General features: G+C 33.4%; 1 protein-coding gene across 1 annotated transcript in view; it reads left to right on the top strand.

Annotated features, from left to right (window-relative positions):
* Nucleotides 1-24,933, top strand: part of Mhcl (Myosin heavy chain-like) — a 253,705-nt gene that overhangs the window by 25,106 nt on the left and 203,666 nt on the right. Inside the window, exon 2 of the mRNA XM_068767408.1 lies at nucleotides 11,583-11,762. Within this exon, the coding sequence (XP_068623509.1) occupies nucleotides 11,595-11,762 (168 nt within the window). The 5' untranslated portion in view covers nucleotides 11,583-11,594. The remainder of the gene's footprint in view (nucleotides 1-11,582; nucleotides 11,763-24,933) is intronic.

Below are 24,933 nucleotides of genomic sequence, written 5' to 3'. Positions count from 1 at the left end.
TGTTATGAAGTCTACGATGCGTGACTCACAGTCATTACAAACTGTATAGCACTAAACAAAATTGCTGCAGTGGCGCACGGGCGGACGAGAGCAGAGATCCAATTACGTGTAACGTTTTGTTACACTTTAGGTCGTGTGGCGGCAGGCCATCCGCAATATTGACTATCGAATACTACCATACTTATTGAATTTACTTGTACGTTTATTTTGACATAAGTAAATGTCAACATGAAAACATCTATCACTTATTTTTTTTAATTATAACCATTCAAGAAGTATATTATAAACACAAACTTTTATTATTTTTTACTGTCATATTACCGTGAGTTTTGTTCGAGTTTAATTTTGTAATCGACATGTAAAAATCAGTCAGCAATGTCATGATTTTGACAGAAAATACCACATTTTGTCAAACTATGTATTGCAATTTATAAGTGAAATCCGAATTTTAATTATCTTATTTTTTAATTATTTTCTGTGGTTAGCGTCTATCTGCCTTATCACACGGTTTCAACTCGACCTCGATTTATAGGACTGATCCCAGACGGAAAGTATAGTTTTATAGATCTACGGAGTTGACTTAAGCCTTTTCTTTCATTATCAAACTTTAGCTATAAATTTGGTGTAGGCCTTCAGTTTTCTTCGTTACGTCATGGTTTGGGTAGAGCATGGATGCACAGACCGTGGCCCGCCGGTCGAATACTGGTGGCCCGCCGACAATAAAAATAATACTCTCTTACATTCGAAAAATATTGAATTCTAATTATTGTCAATTTTTTATTGTCTTTAATTACCCATATTTCTGGCGGCCCGCCCGGAATCAGTTCATGATTTGCCCGAGTGGCCCAGTCTTAATAAGTCTGTGCAACCATGGGGTAGAGGGTCATGTTAGTGTCCGCCATCTTCACGATTTGAACCCTCCGTCGCATTTGTAGCCACATTTAATAAACAATTATTAAAATAATCATTTCTACCCCCACAATTTACAATTTGTAAAGTACGAATTTACAAATTGGTACTTTAAATTAAGTGAAGTGGCCATATTCTTAGAAGAGAACTCATTTCATATCTATTTTGCATTATTTTTTTCGCAGGAAGTCTATGATGTAACAATTTCTATGTCCAAAAATAAGTTCCTGAATCTCAACAGGTTGATGTAGATACAAGCACGTTGAACTTAGATTGAACATCAAAGCGTCGTAAATATGGGATCATATGTAGGTTTACTGCTACACGGGAAAGGTCTGACGTACAAAAATAGTGAAAATACATCGAGATGTTAAGAAATGGAAACGATTGTTAAACTTCGTAATATAAATGATCTAAAAATCTATTTGAAGCAGCGTGAATTCTTTTGAAATATTTCTCTGGCGTATATTTAGTGACATCGATACAGTATGATGGATAAAAAATGTTTGTTGCAGTAATTGAATCTGTAAAATTCGATAGAGGATAACACCATTTAAACCGTTTTAACTGTGATTTTAAATTGAAATTGAACGATAAAAAATTACTTGCCGCATGTAGCCAGTCAGATCCAAAATATATTTTAGCCAATATTCGCAAACTCATTAATGTTCACGCTGCCCACGCATGCTTTAAAAATAAATTTACACAAATACGATGTAGACAAAAATAACTATACGAGTATTTAATGCCAAACGAAAATAAAATACTAAACAAACCGAAATGTTAGCAGTGGTAAATTTATTTCCCTGAAAATATATTTATCTTCGTTTGTTTCGTGTAATATTTATGTACATTTTTTAAACCGTAACTGTTCAATAAAATTATAATTTTAATAATACCTGCATACTTACGGATAGAAAGAAACTTTTGTTAGAATCACCTATATTTGATATGTGCGTCAATATTATTGTGTCGCGGATGAGATGATAAAATATACAATTTTATATTTCATAGTTATAACTTATTTATTAATTTATTTTATATAAATTAGTTCCTTGCGGATTGGCAACTTGAAATGGTAGTGGACAGACATGTCACGAAGATTAGATGGCCGCTGGGACCTTATGGTTCTCAATATATATTTCGCTCATTTGTCAGCACTTTTGCTAACGAATAAACCATACATTCACTCCTTTAATGCTTTAACATCTATAATCACCCTGAAGAGATAAGCGTCATGCTTCCTGTTATTATCATTAAAATAAAAAATATTAATATAAGTTTAGCCGCTTTACATACAGCATTGCTAAGCAGCAACGCATATAAAGTATTATGTATTCCGGTACGTTAGAAGGGAGTGCGGTAAGGTCCCGTGGTACTTCAAACGCGTGCGGCGTCACGATGTCTGGAGCGAGCGCTATTCAGGACGGTGCCCACTGACCGCAATTTTTATCGATTGTTTATTACGCTACGCACGTAATTTACCAACTCCTGGCCTGCACCGAAAAGAATATATATACTTTTTTATTATTATTACTAAACTTGTACTTGTTCGCTTAGTCTGACTTGAGGTGACATCGGACGGGAAGGGGAACTAAGAACACCGTTACGATACTTGAATTTAAAATAGATATCTCTAAATATTTTTGAAAGCCCTGGACATCTGGACTATTAATAAATTATTTATTCGTCTTTTATTTCAGAAAGTTATTACTTTATTTAAATATCGTTATTAAACAATCATCTATTATTCTCAGCGCAAGACTTCAGCTTTTGTAACATATTTCCAGGTGACGGACATAATTGTTGATGACGATATCAATGATGTGTTTATGATGATGTTTGTTTAAATAATTAAATAAAAAAGGATTTGAAATCATAGAAAGACGAAGCATGTGTAGAGAGAACAGTGGTGATCCTAGTGACATTTGCATTATTGTTACATAGATATCCCGAATGGCCTGTTAAGATTCTAGTGAACCGACTATTATTTATTCGATGTAGTTTGAAAGATTTAATTTTTTTTCTAGTCATTAAAAGATTTTGATAAAAATGTCACTTGCAATACTATGTGTGACAGTCTCTTTGGTCTTATATAGTTAGTGTGATGTGTATACAGCGTGTAATCAGCAGCAGACAATGCGTACGGAATAGGTACCACGATCCAGTATCGCTGGAAGCGTTTTCGGGGGAGTATTTTGAACGTTCGCCAATAGACTGTCTTTACCGCCTGCCAGGCTTTATAAAAGGACTCGTATCTTTTGTCGATTTTCACGTGTAAATTTTGGATGGAACTTTTAGGGTTAGCTGTTCTTAAAAAAAAATTATGTTTATTTTTAAACCAACATTTGAAAATTTACCTAATTTTATATTTTCGTATCAAGAGTGATGGATTATTTGTTACATTACGCAGTTAATATCGATGAAAAAAAAACAAAAATTTTAATGTATCTATAAAAATATTGCTATATATAACAATTGTGTCTAATGAAAAAACTCCAATAATATTTTTATTCCTCAATATTTTTTATTGTTTGCAATTATCACAATTACTTGATTACATACTTTTAAAGGCTTTTGTGTTTATAACACATTTATGTCCCGTTTAACCAAAAAATTTCTCATAAATAGTATTTGTGTAGAGAGTAAAAACAATTACTCATCCAACTTGACCTGAATTATGTTTCCGCAATGCAGCTTGCTAATTAGCTGCCAAGGATCTAATGGTCTAGGCTGAAGTAAACTCAGTAATCTATTTAATAAGCCTCCAATTCTAGATTAAATTAAGTAATGCTGGAATTCAGTTACATTATTCCTGTCCATTTATTAATTTAATCTTTAAGACTCATTTTTAACGTTTTCTTGAGATCTATAATTTTAATAGTTATTAATCGCTCAATAAAAATCCATTTTTGTTTAAATTCTTGGAACTATCCATAATTAACAGCTGGATCCCTAAAGAAAAGTGTTATGAAGATGTATCGTACTGTATTGCTACCGAAATTGCCTTCTTAGCAAACCGTGGCGAGGTGAGGCTTTTGAAAGCAAAACATGTGTGCCGCCGCTGTTTGTGTTGACGCCAGACTGACGAAAGCGAGCAGCTGATATTCCTCCCTCGCAGCGAACCTAAGGCATAGTTCAGCGGTAGCACTTTACCTGCCTTCCTTGTAGTAGCAACTATGTAAACGTTTGGCCTTAGAATTAAATAATCATATTTATCAATATTTTAGGAATGACCTGAAGAAGACTTACCGTTATGCACATGCAGTTCACATTTTTTAATCGACTGATACCTAAAATTCTTTCTCAATGGTCCTTGAGAAAGTAACTCTATTGCGCGTCCGCCTAAGCAAGGTAATAGATAAAAACCTAATAGCTTGGGGTTCTTAATACGGTAGCGTACCTTAAGTAAAATCTCTACCTTCAAGGGTCGTTTCGTTCTTAGGCACTATACATGGGTTTAGGCACATACAGGTTTACATAAGTTAAGCGCTGCGAGTGTTTTATCACTTCTAATCCGGTGAGAAATAAATGCAAAAATTCGTCTGTCTGTTACGCTGTGCGGTCGCATTTCCTTGTTTTATGTTGTTTCCGTTTACGCTTGTGCAAGGCTTATTTTTTGTCTTTTAATATTCATATGTCCACAAGTTGGACAGACGACCTTGTTAAGGTCTGAAAGATACTGAATGGGTGCGGCTTCCAACTGGTCTTATTGGAAGTATATGGAGGTATGTTCAGTGGTGAACATTTGCAATGATAATCAGCGTTGAATCTCTTGAAAAAAAATTATTGTCATCTTTTTACTGAGGGTCATGCTTATGAGAGTAAGGTTGGGCGGTGGAGCAGGCAAGTAGTTTTTATAGCACTGCCTTCTATCTATTCAACATACTATCCGGTTCTGATTCTGCTAAAAACAGTTAACTATAGTATAAATTAAAAGTTTACGATTATCATAATCATTTCAGCCGTTGGACGTCCAATATTGGACATGGGGCTCGTCTATACATACCAATAGGACCGTTTGGAAGCGGCGGTAGTTTAGGATAGTAAAAAAAGCCGAAAAGCACGCGTCTTAGTTACGCAGAAAGTACGCACGTTATGTGCGGACTACATTAACGCACTATAGTGTGCATTTGCATTCACACTCACGCTCGATTAATTCACGACACACTCTGTTATAGAATGTGACGACAGTTAGCTAAGGCCGGCCTATCGCTTGCAGCTTATAACGGTTTCATTGTAGTGACAGTTTGCCGTGTCTAATACTTTTGTTTTGTCGGTATGGAGTCGGGCTCGATAGACTTTCCGTGGTTTAACGGAAACTTTATGATTGGTTTGCAGTTTTTTTAGTTTTTTTGTGGTCGATTGAATATATTTTTTTACTCTTATACTCACCGTTTACTTTTACTAAAGTAGGAACCAAAATGTTATTAGTTCATAAAAAAACCTATTTAAAAATTTATTTCATCATCATCAATTTCGTCTGCTGCTGGATAGGGCTTCCCCGTAGATTTCCGATAGGTTTGAAGTGGCTTATATCTCTAGCACTTACTTTAGAAAAAAGTGGTATGGGCGTACCAGTTTTTACTTGGCTTTTAACTAATACACGACAATCAAAACAAACTTATGCAAAAGATGCAATTCTATCTTCTATGTAACACGGGTGACTTATTATTCTCGTCGCTAGGAGAAAACGAAAAATTACTGTTTTTAATATAGAGGTTTTAATTCTGGTGTACTTGTAGATTTTGTCTTTTGCCAGGAACTGTACCATAAACTTTACTTAATAGCTCGTGTACCGACTGCACTCTATACATTGCAAAATTTCGTTCACTGTTCATATTCAGAACAATGGAACAGTGAATTTCGTAATTGGTAGATTGGACAGCTCACGTTTCGATTGAGAGCTTTATCCCTCTTGAACTTTGTTATTGGATTTTACTTTCGAACTAAATCTCCTTAAATGGTTATCTAAAACGTTTTTATACCATAAATAGACGAGACCAAAAAGGCAATTGTTTGTGGGTAAATGATACGCTTTCTCATTATATTACATTCTAATTATATGTAATTGTTTTTGAAATGTAAAATTTTGTGTACTTGTTTGCCTCACCAGATGAAAAACTTTTGAATTGTATATATACTATATATATATATATATATATATATTATATATAGATTCGCTATGGAAAAAGTGAGCGCGTGGTTACGTATAGCGTGCCTATTAAGTTATTTAGAATTTTAAAGTATTTAAATTTTGATATACCTTCACGAAGCAGGATTGGCAAAGGACATGATTTGGGTTTAATTGTTTTAGAGGCGAATGGAAAAAGGACGTAGTTAAGAAGGCACCGAATCTGTTTACTGGAAATCAATACGGGACATGGTTTTGCTCATGTCCAAATTGGAGTTTATTCTGCAAGAAATGTAAAATTTATAGAACTTTTAGTGAGTAATAAAATTATGGTCTATAACGATACCGTATTATATGTCATATTTGAAAGTAATTACGAAAAATGTCACAAAGGATTTATAATTATTTCTTAGTATTCCGTTAAAAGCTATCATATCTCGTCGTAGTTGTGCCGCATTAAAGGTTTAATGAGTTCTTATCTTAGCGTTTTTCTATAAATTTCCACTTACCTTGCATTCCGTTCTACTAAAGTTTATTACCTCATGCTCAAAATAACACTTTGCGCACAGCATCAATCAGTTTTATGTGTCGGCTTCTGTTCCTCGCAAAGCGCGCTCCGAGACGGTCTGATTGTCTTCAAGATGGCTGCGCGTATACGCGTTTTTCCAGCCATATCATGTGTATATTTTTATTATTATTCCTTTGTAGTATGTGAATAAAACGTGATTGATAACTTTACAGATTCGGAACTTACTTTCGCAAATCCATTTCAAATGCGTTGATTATTTTGCAGGTGTTAAGATTTTTTTTTAAATATTAATCATCTGAGTCTAATTTTGATTAGACATTTATAGATAGCATGTCTGACTTCTGGATTTATACAATGATATAATTGATATATCTATTGCAGTTTATTTCTTTCACGATCACATTATAATATAATCTTTAAAGACGATGAAAGATAGTGCGATAATGTATAGCTCATTTGCTGTCAATTAATGTATGGCACATATTTAAATCACTACTCTACCTAAAAATCAACGGTCAATCTGAAATAATAGATAACGTAATGATAACAAAAAAAAAGGATTTTCAAAATTCAGATTGCTACATGTTAAAATAAATTTTGTTTTGAATTCGTTTAATATCTGTCTCTGCAGGTTTTGTGCTGCTTAAAATTTTTAGCCTATAGCATTCCTATAGAAAATAAATTAATTTAACATGTTTCAAAATGATAACTATACAGGTTGATTGGAAACTTGGAAATAGTGGCTGATAAATGAGTTACAAAACCATTCCTTTAAATCTTTTACTTTGTATTTAATTTAAATATTCTTACAATACTATTATTACAATAGTTACTCTATTAAAAAAATGTTGGTTCAAATTGTTTTTCTTATTCAATTTGCTTGTACGTAGACTAAACGTTGACTTTTTTGTATTAGACGAAGCGCATTAAAAAAAGTTGAAAAATTAAGGTCCGCTATAGCGTTTGAAATATTTATGTAATTTGTGCACACTAGTCGGCCTGGTGCAATATGTAATCGCTAATTAGTGGATGTTGCAGAAACTCGATTATCTACGCTATATTTTTTGTACGTTCATACCAACTTCTAGTATTAAACTTTGAAAGCATGGCATTGTTGTTTCAAACGACGCTCTTAGTCGAAAAAAAGTTGCAACGACGTTGAATGGAATTTATATTATTTTATTATACAGCATCTGTTAGAATTTTTTTATAATTCATTCGGTAACTTCTATCTAAACTATCTAAGATTACTAAAACAAGCTCTGCTGAACCTAATCTATTGTGAATCAAGATTTAATACAAAAGAAAAAGGGTCTCAACTTTATAAATACAATAAGAATACAATATATATGTATATGTATATATACATATATATTGTATTCTTATTATGTGAATATATACATATATATTTGTCTATATATGTATATACACTTTTATACATATATATTGTATTCCATAGTAATAAAGCCCTGGGCAGCATTGGGACACTCAATGTATGTATTAGAGAAATTTTGCACTAAAGTAATAGCGGTCAGTTTAAAAGTATGAAAATAGGTTTCTTTCACATTTGTAATATAATAATTTGTTTCACATTATATTTGTATATCGGAATCAGGAAGGACCGAAGAGGACACCGTTTCGAGAATCTCCAAGGGAAAGGCAGCCTTCGCACGGCTCCGTTTTGAATGGTAATCACGGAAGCTGACTAGGAGAGTTAAGCTCAAATATTTCGGTCCAATGTGAAAACCGTTTTGCTTTATGGATGCGTGACGTGGACCACCAAAGACATCACGCGTCGGCTCCAAGTTTTCGTTAACAACTGTCTTCGACGTATTCTCCGCATATACTGGCCTGAGAAAGTCTCCAACGTAGAACTCTGGAAACGCTGCGGTGAAATGCCGATCGACCAGCAGATCAAACGCCGCAAGTGGAACTGGATAGGCCACACGCTCCGAAGGGACCCGGATCACATACCGAGGCAAGCCCTAGAGTGGAATTTACAAGGAAAGCGAGGACGTGACCGCCCAAAGCAAACCTGGCGGCGACCGGTCACTGCAGAAGTGAAGGCAGTTGGAATGACGTGGAGCGTAAGTAAAGCGCGAGGCGCAAGACCGCTCGGGATGGCGACGTACCATGGACGCCCTCTGCCCATCTCGGGGACATAGAATGATGACATCCCGTATCCGGCTCCGTATAGACAGACTATCTTTAATGTAGGTCCACAATAAATAATCTCACAGTGTTAATTCTCATGATGGGGAGGAATTTCTTGAAATTACTTGTTCCAGAAATTTAATATTCATGTTTAAAACAATGTGAAATAAATTAGTTATATTAATTTAGATGGTTATGTATCACGTATGGCAAAGTATAAAAAGCCAAAGTATTTTCTGCTTACTTAATTATTCAGTATAGCTTATTACATTTTTTGAAAAATTAATATATACTTGCACTGTCCGTAGCCATAAATGTATGACATAAATATATGACAGATAATGACGTTGAAATTCGTATATATTAATACATTAATTATTACTAGTACTACTTATTAAAAGTTATATTTCAATTAAAACTTTGTAAATCGATATATGTATATGTGTAATGATTATTTAAATATTATTCACACACATTACTTATGTTAGGATAGCATTGAGAAAGATTCCGGCTTTAGTTAGCGTGCTCTTAAATTTGTGAATTTTTTCACGTTTTTGGGTTGATCATCGGTTGGTAGTACGTGGGCGTTTTATTAAACAAGTTTAAGGTGGTTAATAGGTCACGAGGACACGGTTCAATTTGGTGCGACTCATTGTTTACTTTGAATTTTTTTTCTACATAGATAACTCACAAATTTGTATTTTATATTTTAATACCAGATATAATCGGATAATTGCAGATCTTAGCTTTGATTCCAGATTGACGGTGAGACATTGTATTTTAATATCATCGTTACACACAGACAATAAAAAAACAGTACAAAATCGGGGTCTACTATTAGATATCTGTATCCTCATAGATTGATAACGGCCTGCATTCAGATTTGGACAATCTTCGACTTAAATATTAATAAAATTTTACAAAACTAGTAATTACTGGACGTAGAGCATAGTGGCACCCGTCGATTAAAATGTATTTAAACACCCAATAGACATGCGTAAAAACTAGTGTTCCGGTTTTGGGAAGCAAAAGGTAGTAAAATCTCTAAACTAATAAGATTTATTTTCCAGTTCAAAATCTGTGAAAATGCGGCGATGCAATAGACTTTGCGTCACAAAACGATTGTACTTAAAATGTAGAAATTCTGCTAGTTTCGTCAATTTCTACTGTGAAAAACTTCACAGTGTCTCGATTCGGTAAAGGTGACATGAATTTAAAAACATAAAATCTGTATAATAATAACTTTGTTGCTTAATACACTAGCACCGTTATAATTTACGCTCATGAAAGAAATGTCTAAAAGTAATAGCTATTAGGCATAAGGCAGGACATCTATTGCTTTGTCCAACAGGGACATAGGCCTTCCGCAGAGATTTTCACTAGGACCGGTTCGAAACGATTTAACCTCTTTCGACGACCTCAACAAGGTTGTCTGTCCACCTAATGGCTGGACGTCCAATGTTAAGCTCTACGGTTCTTGGCCACCACTCTAGAACCTTAAGGCCTCAACAGCCATTTGTTCAACCCGCTATGTGGCCTGTACACTACCGCTGCAATTTGCCAATCAGCTTGGCTATGTCGGTTAACTTTCGTTCGTTAACCTATAGCATATTTTCAGCTATTTATTTTTAATTTCTCGTGTATTTCCACTGTTCTGTTTGGCCCTGTACATGTATACCTGTTTTATACAATATGACATAATTAATTAATATGGCAATATCACTTCTAAAACTAGACATAAATGTTCGTATGCTATTTTAGAAACATTGGCCTCTAAACTACCTGACTTACGACATCCAAAACACTGGGTGTGGCGGCAGCAAAGCCTTGAGCAGGTGCATTATTGTGCTCATTTCAAGTGTCAATTATCGATATCGCGATACTTATACACACATACATACATACATATGTGTGTGTGTATAAGTATCGCAATATATATATATATATATATATATATTGTACCCGGTGAATTTTTTTTATCTTTTTTATACATAATTTTTGATAAATAATTACGTTTATTTTTACGACATAAAATGTACGTTTAAAATACAACACAGAGTCGATGTTAGATTGAGGATTAAAAACGAAATTGTTACTAATACGAGTAAGACATAGTTTTTTGATTTGCATAAATATATATCATTTTGTTTGTTTATTTTTTTTTATCTTTGGTACAATTTATTAATTCTACCGTAAAAGAATTTCTCGTCCTTTTAGTAAGAAACTTAAATCATTTACATCATTAATTTTGGCAAATTAAATAATAATAACCGCTTAGTGTCAGATCAAGACATTAATTATTTTATTACTTCTTGTACAAGTTTTAGCCTGAAGGTTTTTATACATAACCCCTTTTGGCTTAGTTCTTATATTGCTTTGGAATAATGACTGATTGTTATTTATAGATATTTCAGAACAGTGAAAACAATGCCAAATTTATTATTCCAACATTCTTTATACAAAATCATTAGTTGTTTTGTTTACTGTCACAAATTGTTCAAGCGTATCAACTTTTTAATACAGTTGCAGTTACATACTTACAGAATAACATTTGAATTGCCCTTACTTTGTACTACTTTTATTATCAAACTGTTATCATTATTAAATTTAACATTATAATTCCATTCATTTCATTTTATATTATTTTTGTTATTAATAATTCAAAGAACTACATATTTGTTGAGTATTAATTTAAGTCTTGTACATTAAAAAAGGTTGGTCACAATGTTTGCACGCATCAAACACAATCCTTTATCTTTTTTTGTGTAAACTACAGTTAGTTTGTAGATCTAAAATAATTAAAATTTATGTATATAATGAATGAAAATATAAACAAATTTCTTTTCATTTTGACAGCTCGTCGCCGCCATGTTCAATTTTATGAAGAAATCGACGGTCCTGGCACATGACTCAGGCGGTTGCGAGGAGCGCGATGGCGACAAAGATAGGAGAAAGAAGGAGAAAAAAGAACGAAAAGAGAGGGAAAAGAGGGAGCGGATAGCGGCTGGTTTAGAAGAGCCGCTGCGACTGGAAGAGGCAAGTGCTATAGTATATTTTCTAATTAAAAGTAACTAAACTCTTTGACCCTTATCATTTGTATTAGGATAGGGTTTATAAGTTCGTTACAGTTGTTAGAGAGGTTTTAAACACTCAATTTCGAATATCTTTGTTATATACCTACTGTTGTGAAGGTTTACATTATTTGAAGGCTTTTTATTTTTACGGTTAAAACATAATTTTGATGAACTAAAGTCACCGACGTAGTTCGAAGGCTTGCTCGACTAAAGTGACCGGAGGCTGGGGTACATCACTCGTGCAACCGATTGCAGTTGGGAACCGGAAGGATCCCGAATGGCGGCCACGAGCTGGTAGACGCGGCGTGGGTAGGTTACCCACTTGGTGGACCGATGATAGTCAAGTTATCAGGAAGTTGGAATGCGGGCGGCGCAAGACCTATTATTTTGGTGATCTATGGGGGAACCCTATGCCTTGCAGTAGATATCTATCGGCTGATATGATAATGAATCAAAGTTCACATACTAGTGAACGAATACAAAACTAAATAGTGGAATTTAAAGAGGACTTAGTAGCGACTGCACATTATTGCATAACAAATCATTAAAACTGCATCTTACGCACCCGCGTATTGAGTCCATTTCAATTATAAGGTTTCCATATTATATTGATTCTTTAATTGTTATTATGGTTGTATAAGTACATATTGCAACTTGGGAATAATAGAGTTCTTCCTAGAGTTATGCGTTATCCCCTTGTAATTGAAATATTCCAAAAAGGGTTTTCGCTTTTCGCATTCGCTTTAACACTTTAATAATTTCGTGTCAAGTACATTCATCCAAGATGTCTCATCATTATCATCAACATTTTAGCCGCAGGATGTAGACTACTGGACATATGCCTCTCCATATATTTACAATAAGACCGGTGCACTTGCCGGTTGGTGATCTTGTTTCCAAAACGACGTTCAAAATTTTCTTTTATTTTTATATGTATGTGATGTTAATATAGGTTAGCAACCGTGGTTTTATATATAAAAGATGGTTAACAATGGCAAGTCAATAAATGGCAAAAAATATATAAGACGGATGCCTTAAGTTGCAGGTGTAGTAAAAGTCAATTTATTGGTCTTGGCACCTGCGCATTCGGAAGCTGTTCACATGCCAAATTAAGTATTTGTTCGTGTACGTTCGTTAGTTAACCGTAATAAGTCATCCTAACTACTGTTGACATTTAAATACATTTTTGTTATACTTGGTATTTTACTATTATTTATCAAGCGTTAAGCAATTCAAAAAAATTAATAATTTTTTTTTGAGTTGATGTACTTTTGCGTAAACACTATGTATAATTCAGCAATTAATTATCAAACTATTAAACATATCTTAATGTAATTTATTATAGTTTTAATTTGAATTATTGTGTATACTAACAAATTGGTACTTAGTATTTATGCTAGTCGTACATTTTTAGTGATTTTTAATTGGATAAAAAGTCCTCTTTTCTAAACCATTACCTCTTAATATGAGCATTTCGTGTCAGTTTTTAAAAAATTATGATTATTTGAATAGAGTTTATAATTTTAGAATAGCTTCACACAAAATACTTTTGCATATATTAACATTAACGTTTGAGTAGTTTATGTACCCTTCAAATGTCCAGTCGTGTGTTTTATAAATTCTAGTTTGTTTATACTCAATACACAGTTATTTAAAGGTGTAGTTGGCCATGGTTACGACTAAACCGGTTACTAACTAACGTTGGACGGCAACCCTAAGTGGTTTCACCGCTATTTTTTTGCGAACGCGCCGTCTAATGTGCAGTATCTAATGTGCTATTTGAATTTAAATGCCAATATGTCGCGGCTTCAAGGTTTCTATGTTAATAATCAGCGATGTCTCTATGAACTTTATAGCCTTAGGGTGCTGTTAAATTAGATGCTGTTCTCCTTATTAAAGATATAATTATTTATTATATTATAGATATAAAAATTCAATAGTTGTGACAAGGCCTTGTGTTGTCGAGTACTCGATCTCTTTGTCCTGACGCCATCGGAGTTTAAAGCATCAAGTAACAAGTTCAGACAAGAATAATGTTTGGACCTCCTTGACCCGATGAGCCACTGTGAGCATAACGTACCGTGGAGTTAGGTATGCTTGTGAAATAGGAGATTCGCAGACGAGCGAATGTGATCGTTAAATAAAAATGAAAAAATATTTACACATTTTAACGTGCCTGCCCCAAATGAAGCAGAAGGAACGAGTATTTTAAAAAAAAGTAATCGTCAAAGTCCTACGGATTGGCAAGTTGAAGTGGCATTGGGTAGACCACAGCACGTAGAACAAGATGGCTGCTATGGGCCCTCAGGCTCTGAAATGGAGACCACGGACCAGCAAGCGCAGCATAGGCCGTCCACCACCATGGTGTACAGACAACTTTGTAAAAGACATCTGAAGGCGTTGGATTCAGTCCACCTCCTACAGGTTCTATAGCAAAATTTGGAGGAAGTAAGTATTGCTTTATAACGGTTAAGATTGGAAAACGCTGGTCACAGACCGCTTTTAACCCGTCCCGATAGAAGTCCGTGGAGTAGGTATATGTACAGCAGAGGATTTTTTACGGCTGAAATTATGATAAAAAATGATGGTTAATAATGTAGTCCTTGGTATAGTAAAAAAAGGCCATGCTTTAGTAACTTTGAGTTCTTTTTGTCTCATTTTTTTAATCCGTTTTTGATTTTATTGCATTAAGACTAAAAGTGCCACAATAGCCAAAACCACCTCAATAGCCAATTATCCATTCCTACGTAATACGCAATTTACGTATAAAAATTACAAACTCGTGTTTAACTGCTTATGCTTATGCAGTGGCGTAGCTAGGGGGTGGCGAGAGGGGCGGCAGCACCAGGCACCACAAGCAGGGGGGGGCACCAAAGTTGAAAATAATTTTTTCGAATTTTTTTTTTTGAATGATGAATAATGAAATGTTAAAAGAAAAATGAAAACCATAATTTAAAGTAAATAACATAAAAAGAATATCGATTTTTACTATTTTTGAAACTGAAATAATATGAACATTAAAAAAAGTAAACGGTTACTAATTATAATATACACAGTGTTTAAGCCTTTCATTCGCAAAACACATAAAGTGTTTTTTAAAAGGGCCCTAAATCACAAAACACATATCTTCGTTCAGGAAATGTACAAGAACATATATATGTGTTCAACATTTAAGGACATGATCCTCTCCCTTAATGTATAAACCACAAAGATGGGTTCATAAAGGGTTCAAAAAATTCTGGAAACACATTTTGAGTATACAAAAAGGGTGAGGATCATGTCCCTTTAAGAAATAAAAATATTTTGATTTATTTAATATTTTAAAGAAAAAAACAAAATTGAGCTTCGGATTTTTTACTATTTTATGGGCAAAAAATAAAAAATTGTACCAAAATGTGAAAAATATATAAATAAAGAATTTAGACTCTTTCACCAAGCCCCAATCTGCCCCAGGCCCCAAAAACCATAGCTACGCCACTGTGCTTATGTTAAAAAAATTTATAGTTTAAAACCACCGCTCCATTGTAACAGTACCCTTATGAAGGACAAGTGAATAATTAGTGACGCGAGTTGTCTAGTCTGGTTTACACGAACTCGACGAGCGCATTTGTTTATGGCTACGGGAGAACTCGCACGTAGAAACAGTCAGCGTTGTTCTGCTATTCTATTTACGTGCGCCACTGTTTATTCTTTAAAAATACATGTAAAAGATTTATCGCTTTAATACATCCTTACGTATACGTAGACAGGCGATACGTATATATATTTAGTAATCTTTACTTTAAAAATTTTATAGAAATTTTTTATCACTTCATAAATTAAAGTTTTATATGAATATGTACTATGCATACGTTTTTTTATTTTTATAGCAGGTAGATTTTACTTTTATCACCAGTGTTTAACTGAAAGCATCGCATGCAGATTATATTGACATTTTGGTAAGAAGTTCAAATATTAATTTCCATTAAACGTGTGACCTTTTATGAAGAAAGTATATAATTATGTACATGTGAAACAAGTTCGTTTTTGACCTCTGTATGAGTATTCCCGTTGTTGATGAAATTATCTTTTTAACAATAGTTTTATTACAGAAATAACGTTTATCTTTTTAGTTCATACGTGTTAAGAATGCTGTGAATCTTAATTGGTCATTTCCTGTTAGAATGGCATGGTGACACAGTAGTAACTTCTAGCGTATACGTTTAATTGTAACGGCTGTGTCTATGGATATGTGATTGATGATCTATGGCATTCTTAACGAGAATGAACCATAGTTCACCATCAATTCGGCTATAGGGCGTCCATTGCTGAGAACAGACTTCCATCATAGATTTCAAATAAGACCTGTACACAGGCGGTTTCCATCCAGCGTTTTCTGACGACCTGCGCTACCGTTGACGCCCGCTAGTCCGTCCACATTAGATTCGCACCTTAAAGCCCCAGCGGCCATCTATTCTGTGTGTTATGTGACTTGGCCCCTGCCACTTGCACTTGCTAATCCTCTAGTCTATGCCGGTTATTATTGTTGATCTACAGAACCAATCATACGAAATAATTGGTTCTGTAGATCATCATTCTGTAGATCGGGTTAAAAAAATTAACGAAAATTTAATTTTAAATATTACTAGCTGATCCCGCAAACGTTGTTTTGCAAAAAAAATTAAAGTTTTTAATTAACAAATGTAAGATAAGGGTTGATCGTAGAGGGGTGAAAATTTAGGTTTGTATGTATTTTTGTATGCTGTATTATAATAAAATAAAAACCAAAAAAATTGTCTAAAAAATTAAAAATAAAATTTAGGGGTAGACCACCCTTATCACTTAGGGGTATGGAAAATAGATAATAGCCGATTCTCAGACATACTAAATACGCATGTAAAATTTGGTAAAAATTGGTCAAGCCGTTTCGGAGGAGTTCAAGTTCGAACACCGTGACACGAGAATTTTATATATTAGATTATATAATTTGTTTCAAAGTACATCACTATGTTTGTATATTTGTGGTTTTAAAATGTATACTTGTTCATTTTAGAGAGGTTTATGCCGCAGCACACTGACTCAAAATTTCTATATTCTTTTCGTCTTTTTTGAGGATTATGGGACATTACCGAAGACTAGACAGTCTTGTCACTTTACAGGATATTTTATGGAAAAGGTATAACAGGAGTTCTCGATTCCATTACCAGAACGAGTCGCATGGGAATGTTCTGAAAATGCTCCACTACGAGGTACTCTGATATTATGGGGATTGAAAAAAAAACTTAGCTCTACTTCGGTTATGTATACATAAAATGGTTGTGTTTTATTCCTCCGTCACACAGACTTTGCACCGAGCATTTGTATTGTCACTTAAGTTGAAGTATCTTTATACTATCGTTATCGTTCATTGTGTAAGCGAGGTTTACAATCAATAACTAATCAATGCCCGAGCAAAGTATATTTCAAGTAATCAGTAAATATACTCCTGTGTACTTTTCAATTACAAATACAAGGAAATCACTTTTCTTTCATTACGTTATTAAGATAACAAGCATATAACATAGTATTTTGAATAATAGCTAAAATTTGTGATTCCGGTTTCAGTTTCAGAGGTTTATTATCATGAAGATGTTTAATTCAAACATATAAAAAAATTCACCGTAACGGTATATTGATATCATCGTCATTATATTTTATAGGCAATTATATGCATGTACAATGTATATATATACACATTGTATTTTAATATAATTTTGAAAACAACTGAAATGTTACATGTGGTTTTAGTATTAAAAGTTTTTGTGTAGCATCGCCTTATTATGGGCGGGAGCCGTGTTTTTCAACAGTTTATGGTGAACACAACGAGTATTAACTTCTCTTTTATTGGTATTAAAAAATTGTATTCCCGTTTTTATTCTAAAGACTGGGTCAGCTATTATTGAAGTTTTAATATATTGCGATTTAAAATATAAAATGGAACAAAAGGCTTCGCTTGCCCTCGTTCAGGCCGGCGCAATAGGTCGGCCCCGTCTGAACTACTGAACCCGTAATACTCTGTTGTTTTGAACTTCTCATTCAAACCAGGAAGCAAACTAGCACTGTTTTTAATTTATTAAGAAATATTTATTGTGCTTTAAACAATAAGTAATTGTAACTTTATGTATGGATATTAAAACTGTATTTATACTTTTAATACATGAGCGTTTATTGTCGCCAAACTCTATTTTTTAAAACAAAACACATATTATTCACCTCATAGTTGCTATAATTTTAATGGGAATTACAAATCTCGGCTAATCCTAAGATAGACAGTGTGTCTCGTTATTATGTATATTTTTAACTGTACGAAAATACAAACGAATAAATACCATTATTTGCGTATAAATACCGTTACCGATATCGTTGTAAATGATGTTTGAAACCTTAAGATAATTATCAAGTATACATAACAGTATATGTCATAAAACCTACAAATACGTTATGATGTTTATTTCCTTTTTTGTTTACTTATAACAGTATGAAGCGATTGTAGACCGAGTCTTATTATGAAATATTTTTTCAATTATCATTATCATTTTAAAAGACGTCTACATAATGTTCTAATATGATAGGGTATGCTACGCGCGCATACCAGAGGGTCGCCTGAAAGAAAAAACTAAGAAAGAAGTAAACTTCAACCCCGAGAGCTACAGAAGCATCCATAACGACGACAGCAGCGACGAAATAAGGGCTGCTGCCGAATGTACCCGAGTCACATAGATGTGTCACATAACATCCAAGTGGTGTACGGGAACAGGCAGAGATAACGTCGTCAACATCTAAAAAAAAACTAGACAGAATTACTCTACGATAGGTTTTTTAAAGCATTTATTCCAACAACGTGAGCTCTTTCTTAAAATTCATAGGTATGTAATGCAATGGCTAATGTCACTCTGGACCAAATATTAACTCCTTTCATTTTGAAGTTCAATGATTCTAATGTATGGTAACAGAATGCCATCAATTATTGATTTTAACATGTTTTTTCTCGTTTAATGCTTCAGTTTTTGTACCATAAAATATTATCCAATTATACATAGAAAATGGTAAGCATCAATGGTTTAAGAAATGTGTTATCGGAGGTGTTGCGAATGTGTTGGTCAGTAAGACGGTGCATCCTTTAAATTATAATATCACAATTATGAACAGCGTAGGCATGGCAAGGTATCATTATCGACTAAGAATGTATAAGACATTGACCATACTGAGCATGAAAGTTATATAGGTTAGTAACCTTTTTCTAATAAATTAATATAAAGCTCAAAGCAATGCTTATTTAAAATGTGAATTTAATAAGAAATAGAACCCGAAATGCAGTTACATAAGTTCAAGGTAAATGGTTATTGTAAAATGATATAAAGCCCGAATAAACACCGACTTTATTTATGTTTATTTAGTATCAGATATACAGCTCACAATTATTATTCCTTCATGGAAGTAATACATAACGGATAAATTAAATGCTGACATTTAGAAATGATTTCTGTGTTTATGTGGGTGATGTCATCTCCGTTTTACGAGCAGTGTCCTTTTAACAATTATCGTTTGCGGCATTCGAAAGGATGCGACAGGAATATTATAAGTCATTTAATTGAAATATATTTTATACAGCGTAATGAATAGTTCTAAATCGGATTAATATATATAATTACTGTAATTTATCTTTATTTTTTCGGCTCATAACTTTTGAAAAATTAATAATTAGGTTTTCTCAGGAAAATATCGTTAATTTTTGTTGTATTGTTGATTGTATGTTCATCTTACTATACTAGCATAAGTGCAGGTAGGCACGTAAACCTGATGCGAAACAGGAATACTTATAAGTAAGCATCACTGTTTTCCCGTTTGAAGGACATCGTGATAACACCATGTTCGCCGGACAGAGTTAATATAGCGCTATTTTAATCTGTATCAATACTCTATAGTGGTTTTACATACCGTTTAATATTTCAATATGATCCATATATACAGTTGGTATCCAAAAATTACATTACAATTCACTAAAGGGTGGTGGTTTATTGTCTAACCTATAATATTGTTTGTCTGGTCACTTTATGGTATAAAAATTATTGCAGATGTCTAGAAATGCTATTGCAGTATAAAGTTTCTAGTTGTTTACGCCTTCGCGCCACCCACACAAAAAATTACAATATATCTTATTTCTCATCGATAAACATCAGTTTCTATTTAATGTTATCACATCACCGAGATAGTAAATAGATTAAATCGATATTACTGTCAGTGATACATTATCTTAAAGCGTTTCACATTGCTGTTATAACAAGAACTCAACTCTTTAAAAGTGAAATCAATCCGCCACTCCATCATATTTTTAGACGCGTTAAAAAGGTTGAATAAATTTTTAATAAACGTCAAGTAGAGTCATGTATGTATGTACCCACGTGTAGTGAAAATACTGGTATCGCATATCGATAATCTCGAATTCTAATGTGATGTATTATAAGGTAGATACAGTATGTTTAGACCCCCCACTGGGACCGATGACTTAATCAAGGTTGTTCTTTTTCAAATTTCATTCCCTTATCACACTTACAATAGGGACTTCAATTTCCATAATCAAGGTTGTGGGAAGTTCCTGGATGCGGGTAGAGCCAGACGATCGTTATGGCGATCTTTGGAAGAAGCCTGTAGCTTGCAGTGGGCTGGAAAAAAGAACCAGAAGGTCCGTAGTATCCAAAAGTAATATCCATAGTCCAACTAGTTGGCAAGTTGAAGTAGCAAGCTACGTAGCAGAACAGAATGCCGCTAGGATCTTAAACTTTTGGAGTTAAGACCGTAGACCAGCCAGCGCAATGTAGAACATCCACCCGCAAAGTGAACAATCAACCTCGTTAAGGTCACCATTGGTCATCACAAATAAAAGCAAATCGTCATTGCCTTGTCATTGTTTGTATGTTGTTTATATTTTTGTTAAGACACACGGAAAGACTATATTTGTAAAAAAAATTAATAAATTAGAGCGAAACTAATAAAATTAACATTTAAATCCTACAAATCAGAACTAATTAAAATCTGTCTCTTCGTGTACAATAAAGCATTGTAATGAAAATATTATAGCATTATCTTGCATGACATTTTCTAACAGTGTATGAAATGATTTTTTTTTATCAATAAGTCAAGTGATAAATAAATTACAATTTTTTTTATTCAATTAAACAAACACCTAAAATTAGACCCTTAATTAAAATAACAAAACTTAAATTTTTGTGCTTTATAATAGAAAAATACTTCAATGTTCTACAATTCAGATAATACATATTTACACTAGTTTTCAAATATCTATTTACATCCGATCATAAGTGTAATAACTTGGCTGTTGAAAACTGAATTAAAAAAATGGACAAACATTACTGAGCATTTCACTTTTAGTTTCTACCTCCATCTGTATTTACGTATATCTTTCAATAACACTCTATTTTCTACGATTGTTTACTCGTAGTGTAAACAGATTCGTACGTGTAAAACAGTTTACTAAACTAAATCATTAGATGATTTTATGCTCAAAGCTGTTCATAATGATTTGTTGTTGTCTAGGAATTAAACAAGTTAACTTTAACGTGTGGTATAACGTCTGGGCCATGTCTTTTTTACTGTACGCATACTTTATTGTTTACCTTAACTTTATTTAGAGAGATCTCTCTTGTGAATGTTGATGACGGTTCTGATACGTTTCTGTCAAAGTGGACTAAAAGGTTCCGCTGATAACATTACTAGATATATCGTCTCTAGATTCTCAGAAATCTCAACAATGAAAAGTTGTTTTTTTGTTATGTGTTTTGTGTCTTGTGTTGCTGTAAAACACGGATAGCCGTAAAGAAAAACAGTCTTAACTTGCAATAATTTTTATTTATCAACATCATATCTTTCGCCACAGGATGTCCACAGATTTCTCACAGGACCGGTCCGAAACAGCCTGCATCCAGGAACTTCTGATGATCTTAACCAGTTCAAAAAATAAAGGACAAATAATAATATTTTTTTATAAATAATGTATTCTTTTAAACTGTTATTATTTCGATAGCGAAAGACGATTACGATTTTTACAAGTATTCACAATAAAACACTGAAAATAAATACATAGTAAGATACATATACCAATATACGCTTATTTACATATCTACTACCTCGCACACACTTGTATAAATGATTGATTTACTGTAAACCATGAGTTATGTATATTTTTTTAAATTAAACAGCGTTTGCTCTATTGTAATCTTAAATATGTTATTTGAGATTGCTGTTTTGAATATAATATAAAATAAGCTACCCCGCCTCCGCTTCCCGTGGTGTAAAATATGGAGACAAATATTAAATATTGTTATCTAGTTGCCAAATTAGTAATCCCCTCAACCTCCCAATGCGGGTAGGATTTCGTAAAATGGGTTTCTTAGCTAACCTCTACTCGGTAAAATAAATATTCTTACCAAATTTTTAATTTCGAAACGTTGTTGTTCCAGAGATATCGTGATGAGTCGGTACATAGGAAGAAACCTTTTAGGTTCTAGGTGATTGGTTGTAGATATGATAATCTATCTGAAATATTATTATTAATATTTATTTTTCTAATGGAATTCGACAGGCCAAAAACATCAGACAGTACATTCTTCGGTGATAGATAGTATATAATAATTAAATTAAATGTAATAATCCGATTTTTTAAACGCGAAATACAAGAAAATGCATTGTTATTACGGATACCATTAATTTTTAGGATTAAGGATAGGGTATACCTTACATTAATTGAAAGCAAATAAGCTATACTTTTATCAATCTGAATATTTTACATTTAGAAACATTCATGCTGCATAAAAATAGATAATATGTTCAATATGTTTTCATATTCAATAAACCGTTGAACTCTGAATTTATCATTTCATTTAAAAAAAATATATATATTGATGACTTACCTCAAATAAGCAGATAAACACGTTGAAAAGTATTAAAGTTAATAATATTGAGATATGGTCGAAATATAATTAGTAATGTCCTTACTGGCTTTGACAGCAATTGGTCGAAAGCACTTGCATTACTTTTGGTATGCAGTATAACAAAAGAGCTAATTTGTATCAAGTCCGTGCATTGACCTGTATGATGTAATGAGGCCATTGCATGTTTTGTCTTTGGTTCGTTCCGATAATTTCGTTTGTTTAAGGATATCCTACATGTATTTGTGCGTAATCCAAAAACGTTCAGTTAAATAACACATATTAAATGATAATCCATTCGTTCGACTATTATAAATAAACAAATTATTATAACAGACCAAAACATCGAGTCATGGGAAATAGCTTAAAACGTTTGACCTAAATACTGTTATGTGAAGGAAATTCTTTGTTTAACAAATACATTTACAGCATTTAATAATCCGCTATTAGTAATTTATTATTTGTTAAATAAGAAAATACGTAAAATAGAGGTGTACTTCATCGAAGGTATTTAATTTTATACTAAGTATAAAATATTTTAATTTCTTCCTTTTGAAACTATTTGTTTGAGCTGGGCAACGTGTGTATCAATATTCTATATAAATAAAAAAAACGGTTCACTGATTATGTTGTCAAGCGTAGAACTCAAGAACGACTAGACCAATACGTTTATTTTTTTACCTTGAAGCATTAGAAAGTGTTTACGAGGGGGAAAATTTGAAAAAATTATGAAAATTAACCTTATTTTTTCCCATTAAGAATACGGTTTCCGGTTCAGAATAATCTAATCTAAATAAGACATTAAATCATTTAATAAAGTGACCCATGAAATACGTTATGCATTTTCATTTTTTGTATTGGACTGTGACAGGCGAATATGTTGTAACATATGAAGTTTATCGAGGTAGTTAGTATTTTATAAATATAATATATATACACACACTCTCTATTTCATATGACCTTTTAAATAAGTTCGATGCACGGGCCATATTGTTGTATCGCCACTTCCGATCGCCTAATTGTTTCAAACGTTTAGTTACAACACACTCCGGTTTCACCGGACGCAGCGCATTTGTCGGCCGACATTTAGGACGCGAACCCTTTAAGAGATAATTAGGGTAACCATGACCGATAATAACAAAACTGTCTGATCAGATTTGATGTTATTTAAACCAAGACGATACTTTGAGATATTTTCACAAGATTATACGCTTTCCTGGCCATATTTGATTGGCTGCTAGAGGTTTAAGGTTCTAAGGTGGACGTCACTTTATAAGGTAGACAGACATGCAGATGCAGAGCATACTACTGGTTTTATTGGTAATCCGAGTGGATAAATGGAGAGGTCATTGTCCAGTAGTTTACAACTACGGTAAGAGGAGAGTAGCCAGCAGTAGCTGAAACGATGGTGAATATATAATCTTTGTTGTTTTGCTTTATTACAATATAACTAGGAAAACACTTGTAGACGTATATAAACTAAATTCATATTTAAAAAGTTATGTTTAGTTTACACCTATTTTATGTATAATTTTTAATTATTTACCAGTGGTAGTTCCTAAGGGTTCGTGAACCGTTAAGCGACGTTAATTTCTGCGACATAAAGTGCGTAAATTTTACCTTGTTCTAGTTTAAAGTTGTTTTACTTATTATTGGCTCAATGGGAAGACTTCATTTGACTCAAGCTGCCGGGAACGTAACAGCTGAGATTAACAGGAATTATATCAGTAAAGTTAATGTTTGTTATATTGATATCGCCTCGCTGTATCACGAGCTATAAGTTCCTAAACATTTTTTAACTACTTGCAAAGAAAAATACCCAATGCCATCTTTTTTTATCGTGATCGAACTATGTGATTCACAGAGAAGAATCACATCCTTGATTACGATGTTGCATAGACTTGTATTGACAATCCAAAACTAAATCAATTGATAACCGTCATAATTGTTTCATCCATAGGATGTCCTCTACTGAACTCAGACCTCCCCTATAGATTCTCTAAAGGACCAGTTGGAAGCGGCCTGCACCGAGCATCTTTCGATGATCTTAACAACGTCGCCTGTTCACCGTGCCGATAGGATTCCTACGCTGAGCTGCTTAGTCTGTTTTCTTCACTTTAAAACCTTAAGGCTCAAGCGACCATTTGTTGCCTATGGAGCGGCTCAGAG

This window comes from Battus philenor, unplaced genomic scaffold (assembly GCF_028537555.1).
Source record: "Battus philenor isolate CCGP_79_NKW_IND1 unplaced genomic scaffold, ilBatPhil1.0.hap1 SCAF_23, whole genome shotgun sequence".
Lineage (NCBI taxonomy): Eukaryota > Metazoa > Arthropoda > Insecta > Lepidoptera > Papilionidae > Battus > Battus philenor.
The sequence above is the reverse complement of the archived record's forward strand: the minus strand, read 5'-3'. Positions and strand labels throughout refer to the sequence as shown.